The 23,431-nt window shown below is 36.6% G+C and overlaps 1 protein-coding gene across 9 annotated transcripts in view; it reads right to left on the bottom strand.

The window, feature by feature from the left end:
• Nucleotides 1-23,431, bottom strand: part of ANKIB1 (ankyrin repeat and IBR domain containing 1) — a 160,318-nt gene that overhangs the window by 21,619 nt on the left and 115,268 nt on the right. For 6 of the 9 annotated variants that reach the window (XR_014815746.1, XM_084976961.1, XM_003130136.5 and 3 more), the window contains exons 11-18: nucleotides 22,017-22,147; nucleotides 16,053-16,187; nucleotides 14,713-14,799; nucleotides 14,561-14,627; nucleotides 11,883-12,028; nucleotides 5,613-5,791; nucleotides 4,579-4,630; nucleotides 209-323 (exon numbers count right to left, since the gene is read on the bottom strand). Coding sequence is in view for 8 of the 9 variants with exons in the window: in XM_084976961.1 (XP_084833087.1) it covers nucleotides 209-323; nucleotides 4,579-4,630; nucleotides 5,613-5,791; nucleotides 11,883-12,028; nucleotides 14,561-14,627; nucleotides 14,713-14,799; nucleotides 16,053-16,187; nucleotides 22,017-22,147 (912 nt within the window). In the remaining variant the exon portion in view is untranslated. The remainder of the gene's footprint in view (nucleotides 1-208; nucleotides 324-4,578; nucleotides 4,631-5,612; nucleotides 5,792-11,882; nucleotides 12,029-14,560; nucleotides 14,628-14,712; nucleotides 14,800-16,052; nucleotides 16,188-22,016; nucleotides 22,148-23,431) is intronic. The other 3 variants (XM_005667593.4, XM_084976962.1, XM_084976964.1) reach the window with 1 other exon arrangement.

Raw genomic sequence — 23,431 nt, 5'->3', positions numbered from 1 at the left:
GGGAAGGGGTCGTGAACTCCGGTCTGTCTGACCCTACAGCCCATGTTTTTAATCCCCCTGGTTTTCTGTATCTTGTGACATTAGAAGCAGCTGCATGTTGACTGTATATCTAAATTACAAACTCTTTCACAAACATTTAGATTAGCCAGTATTAAGAAGAAGTGCGAGAGAATTAAGAGATTAAGACATACCCAACTCAAGAACTCACCTAAAGTGCTTTCGCTTGGCTCATCAGGGTCTGGAGGATTACTAAGCAGACTGTGCACATCTCCTCGACGGCGTTGTTGTCTGTGCCTCCTCCGATACTGAAATTCAGCATATTCCTGCATAAACCAAAGGTTATAAAATACAGGAGAGCATGCAAATTTTAAAATGCAAATAAAACAAACAACACACTTTTTTTTTCCCCAGGAAAAAAATGTGTGATTTTATACACATATTATAAAATCACTTGGCTTTAGAAAAAGAAACTTCAGGTTTTGCCATGCCAAGTAAAAAAGAAAAGTTGGAAAAAGAAAAATTTTAAGGAGTCATTATAACTGCCTTCATAAATTGGGAATACTTGCAAGCTCCAATGCTAGATCACAACTGAACCTTACTTCACATGCCTAGGTCTTGTTATCTAATACCATAACTAATAGCAGAATGATTTTACTAACATATGTTAGGATCTCCCTGGAGGTCTGGTTTTTAAAAATGACTGCGACATACGTAACCGAGGGAAAAAAAAAAAGAAGAAAAAAGAAAGAAAAGCACACACTGCTAAGTACCTGTCAGGTTACTGAATTCTGTATTCTTTGAGACTACTACTTACCATACTCACATAAGAGAAAATATGAGGTTAGCTTTAAATAAGATGTTACTTGGATTCCTTCCTATATTAGTTAATACGTGGGGTTATCTCCAACCCAGGCAGGGTAAATGTTTTCTATTTAGCATTCGGAGAGAATACAGATTTGGGCCTGGTGACCTTGAGTCTATTTTACATTTGTGATAATAGCCAGCTACTACAGAGGCAGAACCTGGGCCTACATGCTATTATCTGGGTAGAAATGTTTTTGCACATTTTAGCGACAGAAGAAACTAGAAGATAGGCCAATGTGCATGACATCAGCACAAAAGGGTTAAGCCTGAGAATCATTATAGATTCTTTCAGTGATTAAACACTAAAATACTCAGGTTTATGATTATCTAGTTCCTCTAGAATATTTAATATGCTTATATTGTGGAAGTAACTGGAATAAATGAGGACAAGTCTTATAACCCCAGTAAAACTTTCACATCATATCACTCTAGTTAAATTTATTCAAATTCCTTCATCTATGCAAGCGGTTGGGCTCTAATTAAAGAGTGGAAGGCATTCTACCAAGTTAGAAACAAATGAGTGCAAGATAATGTAAGTGCTCAGAGGGATTTATTCAGGTTTTTAAAAAAATTTCCTGCTGAAGAGTTCCCGTCATGGCTCAGCAGAAACGAATCAGAACTAGGAACCATGAGGTTGCAGATTTGATCCCTGGCCTCGCTCAGTGGGTTAAGGATCCGGCGCCGTGAGCTGTGGTGTAGGTTGTAGACACGGCTTGGATTCCGTGATGCTGTGGCTATGGTGTAGGCTGGCAGCTGAAGCTCCAATTAGACCCTTAGCCCGGGAACCTTCATATGCCATGGGTGTGGCCCTAAAAAGCAAATAAATAAATAAATAAATTCCTGCTGAGCTGGGGTATTATTTCCTCTTTTCCAGGAGGCCTATGCTCCAAAAAAACTAGATGACCATTATGTGTCATGCTAGTTCACTGGACCATGATATTTGTCAGAAAAAGATGGCAAGAAAATATTATTTCAGTTTAAGATTTATCATTAGGGAGAATCTGTTTATTTTGTACACTTGATGATGGTATAAAGTTATACTGAACTAAATAAACTATTATCGACCATAGACTATAATATTACCAGCTGAGGAAAACAAAACGGTTTAAAAAACTGTGAAGCGTTATAATTATTCTGACAGAAAACTCAAATAGCATTCTCTTACCATGTAACAGGCTTTAAAAAATTTGTTCTCATAAAAATAAACTTATCTGAAAATTTCCATGGACTCCTAAGATCTTCAAGTGAGCATATGAAAAGCTTTTAGTCAGGATACTCCAAATGGTTTGAGAGTGTTAAGGCTATAGAGAAGAGTGAGAAGTTCTAGGATTTACAGGGAAAAAAAAGCTTCCAGAAGATTTTTGTTATAAATAATAGTAATTGCCACAATTTAATGAGCTCCAATTTTGTTAGTGACTTAAAAAGATGCTTTGGTCCTTCTAGAACTTCCATGGGATAGATATCACCATCCACATTTTAAAGATGAAAAATTAAGGAAGGACATGGCCTAGGCAGACCTTAAGTTATAGGGCTAGACTTTGAATTCTGGTATCCCTCAGATTTTTCAAACATGCTCTTTCCTCCAGGCTCCACTGCCTTTAAAGTGACACACAACAAATACTGATGCTTATTAACAACTCAATCAATTTAGCTTAAAAAGAATAAGATACAGAGTTCCTGTTGTGGTACAGTGGAAATGAATCTGACTAGGAACCACGAGTTTGGGGTTTGATCCTTGGCCTTGCTCAGCGGGTTAAGGATCCGGCGTTGCTGTGAGCTATGGCGTAGGTCGCAGATGTGGCTCGGATCCCGAGTTGCTGTGGCTGTAACTCCTATTGGACCCCTAGCCTGGGAACCTCCATATGCCGTGGTGTGGCCCTAAAAAGCAAAAAAAAAAAATAAAAAAAAAAAAAAAAAAAATAAAAAGAGTAAGATACACTTTTTCACTTTAGTGAAAAATGTAAATTCAAGCTAAAAGTCTACTAGACTTGGCAACATTCTTTTTTTCAGGGTCCATATGAAGGCAAAGAGCTAATTTTTATAGATATAATTCTGGCAGTTACTTGATAGTCACATACATGCAGAATTTTAAAGTTTCATACTAGGTGGAATTTCTTTAGATCTGCAATAAGATTTACATAAAAGCTTGGTGTTTCAATGTATCAAAGACTTTAAAGAAGAGAATTCTTGTAAAATTTATTAACTCATAAAAAATAAATTTATGAATAAAATGTTATTTATAACTTCACAAATCTCAATCCCTAGAGAATAAGAGCTCAAAAATTTTATTTATAAATATTCACATTTGAGGTTAAAAAACCTTTCTGTTTTTTACAAAATGACATGGTGTCCGTCATATTAGCAGGGCCTCAACATTCAAGGACAAAATTCCTAAAGTTACTGTCAGAGCCAGAAGCCACAAGATGGTGCATACATGATTGTGAATACACTGGTAAAGGTTTCATTTTTGCTCAGTTGTGTTTCTACCTTGAAATACTGAAATCTTTGTACACTATTTGTTGGTAACTGAAGAGTGTTATTCCTTCTTTCAAGTGGAAATTTTCCATAACATCTCCAAAAGCGAAATTATATTAAAACATAGAGATAGTAAAAGTTTAGGATCAGGTAAAGAAAAGGTTCATAATTTGTTTTATAATAAATTTTTAAAAATATATTTTTGAAAAAAATAAATTGAAAGTTTCTGTATCACACCTCTAAGCACAAATTATTCCTCAAGTCAATTTTTTTTTGAGATATCTACCAATACAAAAGGCCACAAGGTGATTGCAAGTATCCTCAGCAGCTGAAAAGAGAAAGCATCTGATTTAAATAAACCACAGTCATTTCTGGATAATAGTCAATTTTACAGTCTTTCAGTTGCAGATACCATATGGGCTATAAATGATAAACGAGGGTTTCACTGTTTGTCCTTCCTCTTTCTAAGAATTAAGTTAAAAGATTACCATATTATAAGCATTGAATGGTATACTGCTGGATAAAGAATAAGGAAGTAGAGAGAACTGTTAAAACTATTTAAAATCAGACTCAACAGTGACAGTGGCAATTTAAATCACAAAAAATAGCAATGTGATTAAGATTTTCACTCTATCTTACTGCAACTGCTATTTGCAGAATTTTCGACCTTCTGTATTTTAAAATGGTATATTAACAACAATGAAAACAAGAAGAGTGTGAAAATCTTAGAGAAGCAGAGAGCAACTAAGCCAAGCATTCTTTCTGCATAAACATTATTGTCAAGTTTCCACCTTAGTAACTGTAAATCAATTCTCTCAGATTGTTGCAATAACTTTTAAAAAAGTCTATGTAGGTTTTTAATAGATTCAGACTGAAACAATATTACAACTAAATATGCATTTCTAATAAAGAAAATTCATATTTCTGTTAACTAAATTAAAGATATTTTCCAAAAGTGTAATAAATTGGCCTTATATAAACTGGCCTGCTAACAGTTCAGTAGTTAAAAATGATAAGAGGAGAGATACATTTAATAATGTGATAATAATCCAAAACCATAAATAGGTAAATGCAGGTGTTGCTGAAACATCAGTATTATAAAAGAGAGAAAAAACATTGCTGACAATCTCAGCAGGATTTAGAATAGATGAGAGTGCAAATGCAAGCAGGATTGCACTAAGGAAAATTATAACTAATCAAACCAAATCAAACCAAACCAAACCCCCATAAAACAATTACCTCAGGTGATGCAAATCCTAAATATTCCCAATCCCACGTTCCACCAGCAAAGCTACAAAGAAATTAGACATACCATTTGATTTATTATCAGTACTACAAAGTACAAACAATCAGACCCTTGCCCTTTGAACATTACTTTTAATTCCTCTGCTTGGAACTTGCTTAACCAAAGGAGATCAGCTACTGAATATAATTAAAATGATTCTTTTTTTTGGGCCATGCCTGTCACATGGGGAAGTTCCTGGATCAGGGATTGAATCTGTACCACAGCAGTACCACGAGCTGTTGCAGTGACAACGCCAGATCCTTAACCCATTGTGTTACAAGGGAACTCCTAAAATGATTCTTTCATTATTTCTTTCAAATTCTAAGCTGCTTTATGTTTGCATAAAATGGTGGAAAAATAAAAACCACCATGCTATACCAAAGTATTTTATAACTGTTTCTATTTTTATTTTATAAGTGCTTATGTAAAAATAGGGGTCTAAGGATTTCTAGTAGGTGTAATTAATATGACTAAGAAAATATGCTTCAATGTTTAATGGCATGAGATTTATAAATGTCTGAAATCAAACAACCAAAACTCAACTGTTCTTTAATCAATGAATATGGATCACTTAAATAACTTAACTAATATTAGATTCCTAGTTTCTTCACAATTTCTTACCAGAAAACACAAATGACTATAACAAGTTGGTAAGGTTTCCAACATTGATGACTATCCTATCACCGTATGTATTACATATTTGAAATGACGCATTCGAATACTTGTTGAATTATGAGTCCACCAAAGTTTGAAATTTATGTAGCCTAATTTAGTCTGAGGAACTACATAAACAAAAAAATAACAGGAAAAAACAGAAAGAATCTGGGGGATAAAAATCACCAAAAAGAGGTTAACACACATTTACCAACTACCCATATTTTAGGTATAAGTAATGTTCAAGAATATGAGCCCTAGTTGGATAAAAAATCAACCTGCTGGCATTTGCAGCTAGTGCTAGGGTGAGGTCCACGGTGTGAATCACTTTTACCTGCGTCTTGGAGCTTCTGGTGAGTCTGCAGGAGCAACTCCCCGAGCCACAGATGCCAGGAACTCCTGCCTCTTTTGCTGTACAAGGCAGGCTGCCTTGATGATCTTGTGGCGGGGAGTGCGAAGGTAAGGCCTATTGACTTTTTGGGCAAGGTCTTCAGTGACCATTTCTAGGTCTGTCTATATTAAGAAGAGAAAAAAAAAAGAAAGATTACACGTTGAGTGGATTAGTCAATAGCAAATCCAGTGTATAGCTGGTTAAATCTGATTCTTTCCAAGTCAGAAATTAATTCAAATTTTGAAATAACTTTCTATTTAACATATATTTCTACTCTGAACATCTTAGGAAAATAGCATTCATTTAATAGGCAATTTTAGAAATGCAGTTAGTATGGATTACAAAGAAGTAGTGAGTACAGCAGCTGTTGAAAAAAATTTATAGCTGTCTCTGTGAAAGAGAACTAATCAATGTCAAGGCACTGTACCTGCATGTGCATGACAACATGGCATAGACTATACACGTAAATGCTGAAGGAATATGAGGAAGGGCAAGACCCTTGTGATCTGGATTAGGTCTGGAAGGCTTCATGGAGAAGATGAATAATGAGCATCGAAAGAAATGTTAAGATGTAAATTAGTAGAGGGCAGTTCAAAGGGATGAAATGAAAATGGCAGCAAGGGAAAAAAGTTTGGTGGCTTCAAAAAAAGAGAAATGTACAAAAGTTCGTCAGCTACCACAATGTCAATTGGCATACATTATTTTTATTTTTATTTATTTTTTTGCTTTTTTAGGGCTGCACCCACAGCATATGGAAGTTCCTGGGCCAGGGGTCAAATAGGAGCTGCGACCTAAAAGGGGACCTCCCATTTTTTTTTTTTTTTTTAAATTACTCTACTTTGGAGTTCCCATCATGGTGCAGTGGAAATGAATCTGACTAGCATCCATGAGGACACAGGTTCAATCCCTAGCCTCACTCAGTGGGTTAAGGATCTGGTGTTGCTGTGAGCTGTGGTGTAGGTTGCAGATGTGGCTTGGATCCTGTGTTGCTGTGGCTGTGGTGTAGGCTGGCAGCTACAGCTCTAATTCAACCCCTAGCCTGGGATCCTCCATATGCTGCAGGTGTGGCCCTCAAAAAAAAAAAAAAAAAAAAAGTACTCTAGCTTTTTTAGCTGTACTTTTAAAATGAGATGGCAGGAACTGGGGACAAGATGGTGGAGTAGAACGACCCTGAGCTTATCTCCTTGCATGAGCATACCAAAATCACAAATAACTGCTGAACAACCATCAGTAAAAAAGATTAGAATTAGAATCTACCAAAATGATATTCTACATCCAAAGACATAAAGAAACCACAAGACAGCAGGAGGTGTACTTGAGAAATAATCAAAACTGCACACCACCTGGGTGGGTGACCTATGAACTGGAGAATAATTATATCATAAAAGTTCTCCCACAGGAGTGAGAGCTCTGAGCCCTAAACATCATGCTCCCAAGGCTAGTGCTCTGGCAATGGGAGGAGGAGCCCTCAGGGCAGCTTGACTGGAGGAGATCCATAGCACTGAAGAAAACAGAGACGCCACTCTGTAAGTGCTCGTCAGGTTTCACACATACTGCGACTTCATAAGAGCCTGGGCCAGACCTACCTGCTGGCTTTAGAGGTCCTCTTTGGAAGGTAGGAGGTGGTTGTGGCTCTCTCTGGGACCATAAAAGCTGGTGGCAGACATATCAGGGAGTGTTTATCTTTGTGAATTCTTGCTGGAGGCAGACATCTTGCGTGGGCCAATAGCAGCAGACCTGGCCCCACCCAACAGCCTGTAGGCTCCAGTGCTGGGATGTTTCAGGTCATATAACACAGAGGGCAGGGACACAGCCTACTCATCAGGAGACATCCTGAGCCCATAGATACCACTAGACATGCCCCTTGGCACTGGCCCTTTCCACAAGGAAGCTTATATAATCCTTTAGACCAGACTTACTTACCAGGGGGCAGACAGCAGAAGCAAGAATACTACAATCTGGCAGTCTATGGAAATGAGTCTGCTAACAGAGGGCAGATGCTACTGGGATCAGCTGGTCCCTGGCCCTCGGGTGATGAATGAGGAGTGCACTGCTGGGACACACAGGAAATCCCTATAGAGGGCCATTTCTCTAAGGTCGAGAAATGTAACTAACCTACAACATACATAAAAATACAACAGAAACTTAAAGAAAATGAGACAGCAAAGGAATATGTTCCAGACAAAGGTATAAGATAAAACCCCAAAAGAGCAACTAAGTGGAGTTAAGCAATCTACTCAGTGAAGAGTTCAGAGTATTAATTGTGAAGATGATCTAAGGACTCAGGAAAAGAACAGATGCCCAGAATGAGAAGTTATAAGAAGTTTTTAATAGGTATAAAATACAAAGAACAAGCAAAGAGAGTTGAAAAATATAATAACTGAAATGAAAAATATATTAGAAGGAATCAACTGCAGAATCACTGAAGCAGAAGAACTGATCAGTGAGCTAGAAGATAGAGTGGTGGAAATGACTGCTGTGGAACATAATAAAGAAAAAAGAATAAAAAGAAATGTGGACAGTTTAGCAGACCTCTGGGACAATGGCAAATGCATAAACATTAGCATTATACGGATCCCAGAAGGAGAAGAAAGGACCTGAGAAAATATCTGAAGAGATAAAAGCCGAATATTTCCCTCATGTAGGAAAAGAAAGTCACCCAGTTCCAAGAGGTGCAGAGTCCCATACAGGATTAACTCAAGGAGGAATATGCTGAGACACAGAGTAGTCAAACTGACTAAAATTAAAGAAAAAGAGAAAATATTAAAAACAACAAGGGAAAAGAAACAAATAACATACATAGGAATCCCCTAAGACTATAAGCTGATTTTCCAGCAGAAACCATGCAGGCCAGAAGGGAGTGCACAATATATTTAAAGTGATGAAAGGGAAAAACCTACAACTAAGAATACTCTACCTAGCAAGGCTCTCATTCAGATTTGATGGAGAAATCAAAAGCGTCTCAGACAGAGCTAAAAAACTTTATTAGCACCACCAAACCAGCTTTACAGCAAATGCTAAAGGCATGTCCCTAGGCAGAAAAGAAAAGGCCACAACTAGAAACAAAAAAATATGAAATGGCAAAGCTTGTTGGTAAAGGCAGGACATCATCCAAATACAAACATGAAATTGAACCAGTAATTGAGAGCAGGAGAGTACTAATTCAGGATGCTTACAATGCATTTTAAATTAAGAGACTAACAACTTAAAAACAGTCATGTATATATATATATATATACAGAGTGCTATACCAAAACCTCATGCTAACTACAAACCAAATATCAATAATAGACAAACACACAGAAAAGAAAAACGAATCCAAACACAACACTAGAGGTAGTCATTAAATCACAAGAGAAAAAAGAGGAAAGGAATGAAAAAGACCTACAAAACCAAATCCAAAACAATTAACAAAATGATAATAAAAATATACAAATCAATAATGACCTTAAATGTAAATGGATTAAATACTCCAACCAAAAGACAGAGACTAGCTGAATGGATTAAAAAACAAGACTGTGTATATATGCTGTCTACAAGAGACCCAGGATAGATCACATGCTGGACCACAAAATAAGACTTAGTAAATTTAACAACATTGAAATAATATCAAGCATCTTTTCCAACCAGATTGCTTTGAGATTAGAAATCAAGTATAAGAAAAAAAGGCGTTCCTGTCATGGCACAACAGAAACAAATCTGACTAGGAACCATGAGGTTGCAGTTTCGATCCCTGGCCTCACTCAGTGTTTTAAGTGTCCGGCGTTGCCGTGAGCTGTGGTGTAGGTCGCAGACGCGGCTCGGATCCAGCGTTGCTGTGGCTCTGGCGCAGGCCAGCGGCTACAGCTCCGATTAGACCCCTAACCTGGGAACCTCCATATGCCGCTGGTGCAGCCCTAAAAGGACAAAAGACAACAGACCAAAAAAAAAAAAAAAGAAAAAAAAAAAGTGCGAAAAACAGTAACATATGGAGGCTAAATAATATGCTACTGAATAACTGATGGATCACTGAAGAAATCAAAGAGCAAATAAAAAAATGCCTAGAGACAAATGAAAATGAAAACATGACAATCCAAAACCAATGGGACACAGCAAAAGCAGTTCTAAGAAGGAAATTTAAAGCGATACAAGCTTACCTCAGAAAAGAAAGAAATCTCAAATAACCCACCTAACTTTTTACCTACAGCAACTAGAGAAAGAAGAACAAACAAAACAAAGAGTTAGTAGAAGGATAGAAATCATAAAGATCCAAGCAGAAATAAATAGAGACTAAGAAAACAATAGAAAAGATCAATGAAACTAAAAGCTGGTTCTCTGAAAAGAAAAGAACAATTAACACCACAGAAATATAAAAGGCCATAAAAAACTAACACCAATTATATGCCAATAAAATGGACAACCTAGAAGACATGGACAAATTCTAAGAAAGGTACAGTCTCCCAAGACTGAATCAGGAAGAAATAGAAAATATGAACAGACCAATTAAAAGTACTGAAATTGAATCTGTGATTTAAAAATTCCCAATAACAACAAAAACAGTACAGGACCAGATGGTTTCACAAGCGAATTCTACCAAACACTGAGAGAGGAGAGTTAACAACTTAGTTAACTAAGTGAAGTAAGTCTGACAAAGACAAATATCATAGGATACAGCTTATATGAGCAACCTCCTTTTTTGCTTTTTAAGAGGGCCAATAAGCCCACACAAAGATGCCTAACACTGCTAATTATTAAAGAAAACTACAATGAGATATCACCTCATACCAGTCATAATGATCATCATTAAAAAGAGACCTGTGGTTGCAAGAGGGAGGGGGAGGGAGTAGGATGGACTGGGAATTTGGGGTTAATAGATGCAAACTACTGTATTTGGAATGGATAAGCCATGCGATCCTGCTATATAGCATTTGGAACTGTATCTAGTCACTTGTGATGGAACATGATGGAGGATAATGTGAGAAAAATAATGTATTATGTATGTTTGACTGGGTCAGTATGCTCTACAGTGGAAAACTGACAGAACCATGTAAAACAACTATAATGGAAAAAATAAACATCATTAAAAAAAAGTCTACAAATAACAAATGCTAGAGAAGATGTGGAGAAAAAGGAACCCTCTTACAACTGTTGTTGGGAATGTAAATTGGTACAGCCACTATGGGAACAGTATGGGGGTTTTTAAAAAACAAAAAATTGAACTACCATATGATTCTACAATCTTACTCCTGGGCATATATCTGGAGAAAAGTATAATTTGAAAAGATACATTCATCCAAATATTCACTGAAGCACTATTTACAATAGCTAAGACATGGAAGTAACCTAAATGCTGTTGACAGATGAATGGATAAAGAAGATGTGGTATATTTACATAATGGAACATTATTCAGCCATAAAAAAGAAATAATGCCATTGGCAACATGGATAGACCTACAGATATCATACTAAGTGAAGTAAGCCAGACAAAGACAAATATTATAGGATACAGCTTATATGTGCAAAAAAAACAAAAACAAAAAAAAACCAGAAACAGACCCCCAAACATAGGAAAGAAATTTATGGTTACAAAAGGAGAAAGGGGTAGGGGAGAGAGATAAATTAGGAGTTTGGGATTAACATATACACACTATATTTAAAATAGATAACCAACAAGGAACTATATTCAATAGTTTGTACTAACCTATAAAGGAAATGAATCTTAAAAAGAATACATATGTATAATGTTATAATGTATATGTATGTAACTGAATCACTGCTGTACACTTGAACACACTATAAATCAGTTATATTTCAATTAAGAAAAAATTTTTAAATTATTTTTTTAAAAGAGGAGGAAAACAAGAATGAACTGGCAAATAGCAACTTTGGCATCTAGTATGTAATGTTGTTTGTTCCATTTTTGAAGATAAAATTGCTAATTACATAATCAGAATCAGGCCAGATTTCAACCTCAACCAGTTTAAATCAAGAAATAAATGTGGCAGGAAATGTTTGCATAGCCCAGAACCCATTCAAATCTGCACAATGACAGTGGCAAATTCAAACATAAAAGAAAATTTCAGCTTACGACTGGTAACTTTACTTAAAATCCATTCTAAAAATGAAAACAAAATTATTAATTACACCCAAGTGTTATTAAATGGTTGAAAAGGAGAAAATCTGTTTTTCATTTCATACTAACTGCATTTAAATTTAATAAAAAAGACATCTTACTTGCATGAGTTCAAAAATTTCTTTCTTTGTGCTTTTAGGTTCTAAGAAAAATCCATATGGGTAAGAACACTTGAGAATACGTCGAGTTTTTAAGAGCACATGAACTGCATCTTCAATGAAAGTGGTATCTGGACAGCCTCCTTCAGCTATAAAGTAAACCAGGCACAGTGAAAAAAAAATTTTATTATGAAAATTTTATGTATTATGAAAACTATTTAAAACATTATTTCTTAAAAAAAACCCACAAGGAACCCTAAGAAGAAATTGTTTGCAGTAGTTCTATGATATCATTTATTTCAACTAGACTAAAAACTACATAAAACACTCAATGTGTTTGCATTTATAACTTGTATCACTTATAAATGAAGCACACTATGGAGTAAGTAGCTCAGGAGCACTGATGGCAGTCATGAAGGAAAGCATATACCAATCCTGGATTCTGTTCTCATCTTGTTAGTAAACAAATCTAGTTTTAGATAAACCTAATGGTTCCATGCTTTACTAAGTTTTTCTGGTTATCCGTGGCATAATTTTTCTTACTAAGAATTAGAACAAGTGCCCTGCTAAGTTGCTTTCTAGAAAAAAAAAAGTCTATAATTATGCCACTGCAAAGAACACTATACGGTAAAAGAGACAGCTTTCTGGGCAATAACTGAGTAACTAATGCTAGTTAAAAAAAAGAGAGAGAGAGAAAGGGAGGAATATTGAAAAGGAGGGAAGAAGAAATTGCTTCCATATCTGAGACCGTTCCTTTCCCAAATATCATTACAGCATTATAGCTTTTTTCCTCATCCGCAAATGAACAGAAATAAAGCAGTAGAATCTAAATCCATAAGTACTTCTGAAAATAGTATCATTTTGCATACCTGCAGAAATAAATTGTATGTGTATATACACACACTGATATACAGATCATCTCCAAATGCCTACCCTTGAAAAGTTATTTGAACCAAGATTTAAAAATAAAACACCCTCCCTCCTCATAATATGTATGAGAAAAATGTTTTACTTTCTTTTCAATTCTTCTCCATGTCTTACTATGCTGTCTGGAACCTCCAGAAGGTTGAACAGCAGTAATTTACATCTATGAATATTTATTTTATTTTATATTTATTATGTTTAGGGCACAGTTCTAAGTATTAGGGATATGTCAGTGACAGAACAGACTGTAGAATCTATGAGTTTTTTTTTTCTTTCAACTTTTACTGTGGAAAATACTTCAAGAGTTTGATATTGGCTTGATAGAGTTATGTCATTACTGTGGTCTAAGAACTAATAATTATCAAGGAGACTAAGCTACTGTTGACACTTTTCCTCCCACTCTAATTTATATAATTTTATGTTTACTGTCTAAATTAGAAAATTATCCTCATGAAAAGGATATTAGCACTCATTAGTTTTATAACATTTCGGAGCAAACACAAGGCTAACTGCATTTTCAGCTTGAAATCTTTTTATATATATAAATTATATAACTTATAATTTATAATATATAAAATATAAAAAAATATATTTTTTGTCTTTTTGCCTTTTCTAGGGCTGCTCCCGCGACACATGGAAATTCCCAGGCTAGGGGTCTAATCAGAGCTGTAGCCACCGGTCTATGCCAGAGCCACAGCAATGAGGGATCCGAGCTGCCATCTGCAACCTACACCACAGCTCACGGCAACACTGGATCATTAACCCACTGAGCAAGGCCAGGGATCGAACCCGCAATCTCATGGTTCCTAGTCGGATTCGCTAACCGCTGTGCCATGATGGGAACTCCAAAATCTTTTATATGTAATTATTTTTAAAATGTGACTTTTTGGGGGGCTTTTTTTTTTTTTTTTTTTTAGGGCTGCACCTGCAGCATATGGAAATTCCCAGGCTAGGGATCGAATTGGAGCTATAGCTACTGGCCTATGTCACAGCCACAGAAATGCCAGATCCAAGACACATATGAGAACTTCACCACAGCTTGTGGCAATACTGGATCCTTGACCCACTGAATAAGGACAGGGATCAAACCTGCATCTTCATGGATACTGTGTCAGGCTCTTAACCTAATGAGCCACAACCGGAACTCCTAAATATGACTTTTTAAAACAAACCTTTACTCTGTGTGGCCACTGTATGAGATATTATATTCTAATCGTGCAACTAGTACTCAGTCCATTTTTAGGAATGTTCTTTTTGAACTTCCATTTTCAGATTCATAAGTAAGCCTTTATGAATTTGCTTTTTCACTCCAATGTCTGTTATTTACCAGTGAGATGATTTCTCCAACAACTGTACTTGACTTCCATCCCATCAGGCACTCTGCTGTGCTTCCTCAAGAATCTTTGGGAATTCAGTCACATGACAATTGAGCAACTTGTGAATCTTACTCCTTTGAGTTGGTCAGGGATGCTGTCTTTTTGGGCCCATTCTCTTTCCCCTATATTGCAGAGCATCAGCAATGGCGTGAAGCAATCAAAACCATGACGTATGTTTACCTGCCAGCAGCATAGGCTACATTAAGAGTAGCAGATGAGGTAAGCCAGGTGGAAAAGCTAATCAGAGGTCTCAATGCGAAACTATACTCTGGGCTTCAGAGAACTCCAAACTAACAAAGTGTCTTAATTGCCTAGCAATGCAGTGACTTAAACATGAAAGCTATTTTATATTAATTATCACACATATCACTTATAACTTACTTTCTTTGAGAGCTCTACTCAATTGCTCCATCTTTTCTTTGGCTGTTTTAAGAAGGCGTTGTTCTAACTAAAGAAATAGAAATAAATAAATCATTTTCTTTATTTATTTACAACAGTGTAATTCAGCACAGTTGAAATGATTTGGAGCATACCTGATAACTATGCTCGTGATTTTTAAATCTTGTGTAATAGTGCATAAATCTGTCAAGTTCCTGAAATCGTTTGTGTTTTTTCTCAGCCTAGGAAACAAAAGTTCATAAACAACTTTTATAAATAAAAGTACTAGCTACTAAAACTATTTTTGATTACTTAAAATATTTATTGGTATGAGATATTAACACAAACTGATTTATTATTTTCTAGAAAAAATAATAACTAATACATTTTAAAGGCTTCCCAGAACAAAATCTTGCATTTGTATTCTCTTTGACAAACCACTAAATCCACAATTCCCAGAATACAAGGCAAATAAATATGCCTCCCAAACCCTGTATTTATCAGATCTTCAATGTTTTATTATTCAATGCTTATTACCATGGACCAAATTGTGTCCCCCCAATTCATATGCTGAATATCTGTCTAACTCCCAATGTGACCATATTTGCTGATGTGACCCAGTGTGATCTATGAGGTGATACAGGTTAAACAAGATCATCTGGGTGGAGACTTAATCCAATAGAGCTGGAGCCCTTATAAGAAGACAAAAAACAAGAGACACCAGAGCACTGTGAGGACACAGCAAACGACAGCTGTCTATAAGAGAGGGAGCGTCATCACCAGAAATCCAGCTGGCAGAAATATGGATACTGAACTTCCTAGTCTCAAGAACTGTGAAAAATAAAGCTTTGTTGTTTAAGTTACCCAGTCTAAGGTATTCTGTTATGGCAGCCAAGCAGACTAAGATACTTATTATATGCAAAAACATAGTATTATATTTTTGATAGAATATTAAAATTATTTATTAGTCATTATAGAGGCATTCTGGGCTGGGAAATATGAGTCTTTTCTTTCTTTCTTTTCTCTCTTTTTTCTTTTGTCTTTTTAGGGCTGCACCTGCTGTATATGGAGGTTTCCAAGCTAGGGGTCTAATTGGAGCTATAGCTGCCAGCCTATACCACAGCCATAGCATGTGGGATCCAAGCCGAGGCTGCGACTTACACCACAGCTCATGGCAACCCAGGATCCTTAACCCAGTGAGTGAGGCCAGGGATCGAACCTGCGACCTCATGGTTCCTAGTCAGATTCGTTTCTGCTGTGCCACGACGGGAACTCCTTTGTGAGTCTTTTTTAATCTTGACCAATATGAAAAAAAGGAAAGTTAAAAAAAAAAAATCTCTCAAGTTTAAGGAGCTATTTTGTTTCAATTAATACTACTCTAAAGTGCATTCAATTTAATGCCTCATTATGATAAAGATAGAAAAAGAAAAGTGCAAAATACTTCCACTGCTATTAAGTAGCTTAGCCAGAGGTCTTGCTTAACAGTTCTCTTTACCTCCACAGTCATTTCCTTGGATTGCTCCTCCACATGCTGAATGACTTCATAGCGGGTACATCTGTAATAACCTCCTGTGGAAGAACTATGTTTTTTCCATTCTTCTAGGCAAATCCAGCAAAAGTCATACTTGCACTTCAAAAGAAAACAAAAATGCAAATATCTCCCATGGTAGTATGCAAATTATTTTCCAATTTCTAGTCAACCAATTTGTAAAGATTAAACAATCTGCCTGTATGACCAGGAACAAAATCTTCTCAAAGACACGCCTTCTTTTTCAGGTTTCCTCTGAAGACCTTATCTGCACTATGGAAAGATGTGAGGGTAGTTTAAAATTATTTGCTTATAAAGATAAATTAAAATGTAAATTATAATATTTTAAGTAATCTCAAAAAATCTTTATCAATAGGATTCTCTTTTGAAATAATAAAAACAGAGACTGAGAAACGTTTCATTTTTCAAGTGCACAGCAGTCTTACTTAGGTCTACAAAGCTTCACCAGTATATCTGAAAATTTCTTGTGACTTTTGAGAAGCTGGTTTTGAAATTGGGAACAAGTTGAAAAGGTCTCTAATCAGAACAGCTAACATATTCATATATTTATCATTAAAAAAATCTTCACTTTCTTAATTACCATAATTTGCAGACGCCAAAAATATGAGCATTCCAGTATGAAAACATATCCTTTTTCCCTTGTAAATGCTTATGGATTTTGAGTCGGAAAGATCTTCCCATTCTAAATCTATGTTTTCTCCTAGTACTTTTATAGTTTACTTTTTTTTTTGTCTTTTTGCTATTTCTTTGGGCCGCTCCCGTGGCACATGGAGGTTCCCAGGCTAGGGGTTGAATCAGAGCTGTAGCCCCCGGCCTACGCCAGAGCCACAGCAACGCGGGATCCGAGCCGCGTCTGCAACCTACACCACAGCTCACGGCCACGCGCCGGATCGTTAACCCACTGAGCAAGGGCAGGGACGGAACCCGCAACCTCATGGTTCCTAGTCGGATTCGTTAACCACTGCGCCACGACGGGAACTCCTATAGTTTACTTTTTTAATTAAAATTTTTAAGCTGTTCAGAATTTACCTGGGTATTCTGTACAAATTAAACTTATTTTTTTCCCGCACAGCTCCCGAGTTGTCTCAATACCATTTATTGAACAGTCCATGTTTCTCTACTGGTTGGAGATGCCTCCTTTACCGTATACTTATTTCCCATGTGTGTGTATTTTCTGGACTTGCTTTCTATTGTTTCATTGATCTGTAGATTCATGTACCAGCACCACGATGCTTTAATTACCGAGTCTTTATAATATGACCTACTCTTTGATAAGGTTAGTTCTTTACTATTCCTTTTCAGAGTTTCCTGGCTCTTCTTTGTTTTTCCATATGAACTTTTGAATTAGCTTATCTAGATGTAGAAATGAAACTTGTCAGTATTTTTTTTTCTTTTCATGGCCATACCCAGAGCATATGGAAGTTCTTGGGCCAGGGATTGAATCCAAGCTGTGGCAATGCTGGATCCTTAACCTAATGTGCTATAGCAGGAACTCCAAAACTTGTTGGTACTTTTGTTGAAACCTTTCTATCCAAGTACTTTGTTATCTTTCTATCTGTTTTGTCATCGTTTGTGTCCTACAGATGGGGTCTTCGTATTTTCTTCATTTAAGTCATATATTTCTTAAGTTTCTTTCTAGATAAATGAGGTCTTCTCTTTCAGTATATATTATTTCTGGATGTGTTGACATACAACATGGAGGCTGTTACTTTCTGCATATTACTTTTGTACTCTGCTATTTAATTGAATTTTTATTGTTTGTAGCAGTTTTTTAGTTGATTCTTGTGCGTTTCTAGGATACAATTATGCTGTCTATTAAAAAATGCAATTTTACTAACTCATTTCTAATTTTTGTACCCCCAACTTCTTTTCATTGTGTAATTAGGTTGACTGGTATCTCCAGTACAAAGTTTTTGTTTTTTTTTTTTGTCTTTTTTTTTTTGTCTGTTGTTGTTGTTGATGTTGTTGTTGCTGTTGTTGCTATTTCTTGGGCCGCTCCCGCGGCATATGGAGGTTCCCAGGCTAGAGGTCGAATCAGAGCTGCAGCCACCGGCCTACGCCAGAGCCACAGCAACGCGGGATCCGAGCCGCGTCTGCAACCTACACCACAGCTCACGGCAACGCCGGATCGTTAACCCACTGAGCAAGGGCAGGGATCGAACCCGCAACCTCATGGTTCCTAGTCGGATTCGTTAACCACTGCGCCACGACGGGAACTCCTCTCCAGTACAAAGTTAATAATATTTGTGATGGGAAGCATCTTTATGTTGTTCTCAATTTTAGTGAGAGTACCTCTAGTTTTCCCTAATAAGTATCATGCTAACTTTTGGACTAAGGTAGATTTATTTTTATTATACTAAAAGGAAGACTTTATCTATTCCTACTTCTTTGCCTATAAAGAGCGGCTGAGTTTTATCAAATGCCTTTTTAGCATCTATAGAAAATTTATATGTTTTTTCTTCTTATATCTACTAATGAGGTACAGTAATAGATTTTTAAATATCAAACCATTCCCATATTATTGAAATAAACTCCATGTGATCGATTACTCTTTTTTCCAGAACACTGTAAACCAGCTATAATAATAATAAAAAAAATTGTATGTAAAAAATTTTTTTTTCAATTGAGGTATAATATATGGTCAATGACTCTTCTAATGAATGCTGTTGAATTATATTTGCTAATATTTGTGTTTTTTCCCCTCTAATAGTTTATTTAGGATTCAGGCATTACTATTCATAATTAAGTCTGATCTATAGTTCTGGTTTAATTTTTATTATCAAGTGCTGGTATCAAGGTTTTACCTACTCAATTTATAACAATAATTTGGAAGTCTCCAGTTTTCTTTCCTTCCTTCCTTCTTTCTTTTTTTATTTTTTAAATCCCAGAAACAGTTTAAATCACATTGGAATTACATGTTCTTTAAAAAAAGAAAATTCTACTGTGAATCTTTCAGGGCCTATTGCTTTAAAGGAAAGATCAGTGAAAAACTTCTGTCTATTGAGACAGGTTTGTGGATATTTCTTGTAAGATTAGTTTTAATAAATTATATTTTCTTGGAAAATTAATCCATTTCAAATTCCAGTTCAAATTTATCTGCAAGAGGTAAGCAAAGTTATCTCTTATTATTTTAGTTTGCTTTGCTTATTGACTAGTCCCCTTATTTCTTATACTATATATTTGAACTCTCTCACCTCCACTTTTTTTTTTTTTTTTGTCTTTTTGTCCTTTTAGGGATGCACCAGTGGCATATGCAGGTTCCCAGGCTAGGGGTCGAATCAGAGCTGTAGTCGCAGGCCTACACCACAGCCACAGCAACATGGGGTCTGAGCCGCCTCTGCGACCTATACCACAGCTCACAGCGATGCCAGATCCTGAACCCACTGAGCAAGGCCAGGGGAAGAAACCTGCAACCTCGTGGTTCCTGGTCAGATTTGTTTCTGCAGTGTCATGATGGGAACTCCCACTTTTTTCTTATTGTATAAAAGTTTTGTGGTTTTTTTCCTTCAAAAAACCATTTTTTTGACTTATTTGTTGTATTGTTTTTCAGTCTGAACTCACTAATTTCAGCTTTAAAAAATTCTTCCTTTTGGTTTTCAAGTTTGTTTTTTTTAATTTCTTGGGTTATTTTTTAATTCACTCCTTATTTTGTATTGTTTTAGGTGAATAAGGCTATGCACATTTTTGAATTGCTTTAAATATAGCCCTCACATTCTGAAAAAGTATTTTCCTTATCTTAGTTTTCTAGAAATTCTTTAATGTCTTCATTCTGTTTTCTTACTCAAGAGCTGTTTGAGAGACTTAAAGTTTCCAAACGAAAGGGTCTTTTGAAACGTTATTATTCATTTTGATTTTATTCCATTCTGATCAGAGAATACTGATTATACCATTTTCTATTTTCTGGATTATTATTTAGGTTTTCTTTGATGATCAATGGTCAATTTTTTTTGGTGAATGTTCCATGGGTACTAGAAAAGTCTACCTTTTCAGGATACAGAGTTTGAATATACAGCAATCAGTATATCTTAGTAATTATGTCAAGTCTTATTTTCACTAATTTTTTCTCTACCTGGTATGTCATGCATTGAAAGCTGAATTAAAATCTCTGTCTTCATTTAGCCCTTCACAAATGTATTCACACAATAAACTGTGGACTTGTTTCAACAAGTTCTTTTTTTTTTTTTTGTCTTTTGCCTCTCTGCACCTGTGGCATATGGAGGTTCCCAGGCTGGGGTCCAATCGGAGCTGTAGCCTCAGGCCTACACCACAGCCACAGCAACTCGGGATCCGAGACATGTCTGCGACCTATACCACAGCTCATGGCAATGCTGGATCCTTAACTCAGTGAGCACGGCCAGGGATCGAACCTGCAACCTCATGGTTCCTAGTCAGATTCGTTTCCGCTGGGCCACAGAGGAACTCCTTGCAAGTTCTTCTGTTGCCTCATAAAAGCAAACTGTGTGCCTGATTTGGTGTGTTCTACTGACCTCTCAAAATCAGTGGCAAAACTTGCTAGAAAACAGCCACATTTTACATTCTATTATAAGAAAAAGAATGCAGAACCTTAATAATTTTTATTTTTTTAGTTGCAGCATACAGTTTTACAGTCAGATAAAAAATTACTATAAATTATTTAAAATGCGTAAGAATGCAAAATTTAAATAGTACCCTGAAAATTACCTAAAGGGAAATGAATAAAGATGATTTTTTTTTTTTTTTTGGTCTTTTTGCTATTTCTTGGGCCCATCCCGCGGCATATGGAGGTTCCCAGGCTAGGGGTCCAATTGGAGCTGTAGCCACCGGCCTACGCCAGAGCCACAGCAACGCAGGATCCGAGCCGCGTCTGCAACCTGCACCACAGCTCACGGCAATGTCAGATCGTTAACCCACTGAGCAAGGGCAGGGATCGAACCCGCAACCTCATGGTTCCTAGTCGGATTCGTTAACCACTGTGCCACGATGGGAACTCTGAATAAAGATAATTTTTAAAATGAATGCACTTTTTTTATAGGGCCAAATCTGTCATTCTTCTAAAATGCTTAACAATTTGATTCCAGAAAGTAAAAACTATCTACTGAGTCATAATCAACACTGCAGTATTAATAAAGGTACATTATGATTCATTCATGTGCCAGAGCATGGACTCAATTACAGGTGACCTGTTATCCCACCTTTACATAAAAAAACACCCTACAAGTATAAAAACATTCACTTTCTAAATGTCTTCTTTTGTCATATCAACTACTCTTACTCAAATTACTCTTATTCCTTTGTTCAATGCAAATACTTCAGATGGATAAGACTACATTTATATAGTATGTAAATAAATGTTTCTCTTGAATGCAACAGAAGCTTAAGCAAAATCTGTTTAAGAGAGATTACCTTGTATCTTAAGAGAGATTACCTTGTATCGTAAGAGAGATTATCTTGTATCATATTCATTTGCTCAATACATATCATCAACTATCTACATAGCTGGTAGGTGCCATGACCAAAATAAACATAATGTTGGATTCCACCTCTTTGTTTGTAGCCCAACTGCTAATACTGATGATCAACCTGTATTTTTTTTTTACATATTAGCGTGGTCTATATAAGACTGTCCAAGAAAAAAACTAACATGGATATGGGAGACAGGACTGAAAATAAACAAAATAATTTTGGCCTGACCAGCATTTTATTTAGAATGCTGTATACGGTTTTCTTCTTAGCAAATCATTATCACTGTCTCACTAAGATAATTCATTCATGTTAATTTATTATTCTGTTATTTAACAAATAATGGAGAATACAATCTCCTAGAATCCATCTGAAAGCCAACAATATTTTTATGCTTACAGCATCTTTTTCTTTGGACTCAATAAAAATAAGATTTTAATTGCAAAGCAGGTATAATGCTGTTTACCTTACCTTGGCACACTGCATGTGATTGCATCCCTCATTCTTCTGTATTGGAGACTTACAGTTAGCACAAGGCTTGGAGTTAGTTAACAACCAGAGACAATTGGCAGCATCCTCATAAGCTTCACTAACTCCCACAACTTTAGGATAGTAAGCAGAAATACAAAAATTAGTAATTTAGTGTACAATTTCAGGGGGAAAAAAACCAAGTCTTTTTTTTCAGGCTGCCTCTCAATTTTAAATATATTTATTTTCTTATTAGGGGCTACTGCAGTTTTTAAACTGCTTCATTCTGAATAGTATGATTACAGGATAAGAAGCTATACTCTAAAAGCTCTGTTTATGAAACCTGATTTAAAGATGATTTTTCCTTAAACTTGTACCCAAATAAACTGAGGAAGAAAAAAACCAAAGTTGAAAAAATAAAAAAAGGAGTTCCCGTTGTGGCGCAGTGGTTAACGAATCCGACTAGGAACCATGAGGTTGCGGGTTCGATCCCTGCCCTTGCTCAGTGGGTTAACAATCTGGCGTTGCCGTGAGCTGTGGTGTAGGTTGCAGACGCGGCTCGGATCCCGCATTGCTGTGGCTCTGGCGTAGGCCGGTGGCTGCAGCTCTGATTCGACCCCTAGCCTGGGAACCTCCATATGCCGCGGGAGCGGCCCAAAAAATAGCAACAACAACAACAAAAGGCAAAAGACAAAAAGACAAAAAAAAAAAAAAAAAAAAAAAAAAAAGAGAATATGCTAATTTCTGTTTAAAATTATTATCACATCAAAGAACATTATAGAAAGAATGGTTGCTTTAGATAACGGTTTTTTTTTTTTTTTTTTTTTTTTTTTGTCTTTTTGCTATTTCTTGGGCCGCTCCTGCAGCATATGGAGGTTCCCAGGCTAGAGGTCGAATCAGAGCTGTAGCCACCGGTCTATGCCAGAGCCACAGCAACGCGGGATCCGAGCCGAGTCTGCAACCTACGCACAGCTCACGGCAACACCGGATCCTTAACCCACTGAGCAAGAGCAGGGATCGAACCTGCAACCTCATGGTTCCTAGTCGGATTCGTTAACCACTGCGCCAGACGGGAACTCCTAGATAATGTTTTTTTTTTTTTTTTTTGTCTTTTGTTGTTGTTGTTGTTGCTATTTCTTGGGCCGCTCCCGCGGCATATGGAGGTTCCCAGGCTAGGGGTTGAATCAGAGCTGTAGCCACCGGCCTACGCCAGAGCCACAGCAACATGGGATCCGAGCCGCGTCTGCGACCTACACCACAGCTCACGGCAACGCCAGATTGTTAACCCACTGAGCAAGGGCAGGGATCGAACCCGCAACCTCATGGTTCCTAGTCGGATTCGTTAACCACTGCGCCACGACGGGAACTCCTAGATAACGTTTTTTTAATTAAGTCAACTGCAAACATAAATACCAGAA

The sequence above is a fragment of the Sus scrofa genome, chromosome 9 (assembly GCF_054392235.1).
Source record: "Sus scrofa isolate SSC_HxYL_T2T_F1_AM1 chromosome 9, Sscrofa_HxYL_maternal_Yorkshire_Landrace_v2.0, whole genome shotgun sequence".
Lineage (NCBI taxonomy): Eukaryota > Metazoa > Chordata > Mammalia > Artiodactyla > Suidae > Sus > Sus scrofa.
Note: the sequence above shows the minus strand (reverse complement) of the source record. Positions and strands in the feature narration are given on the sequence as shown.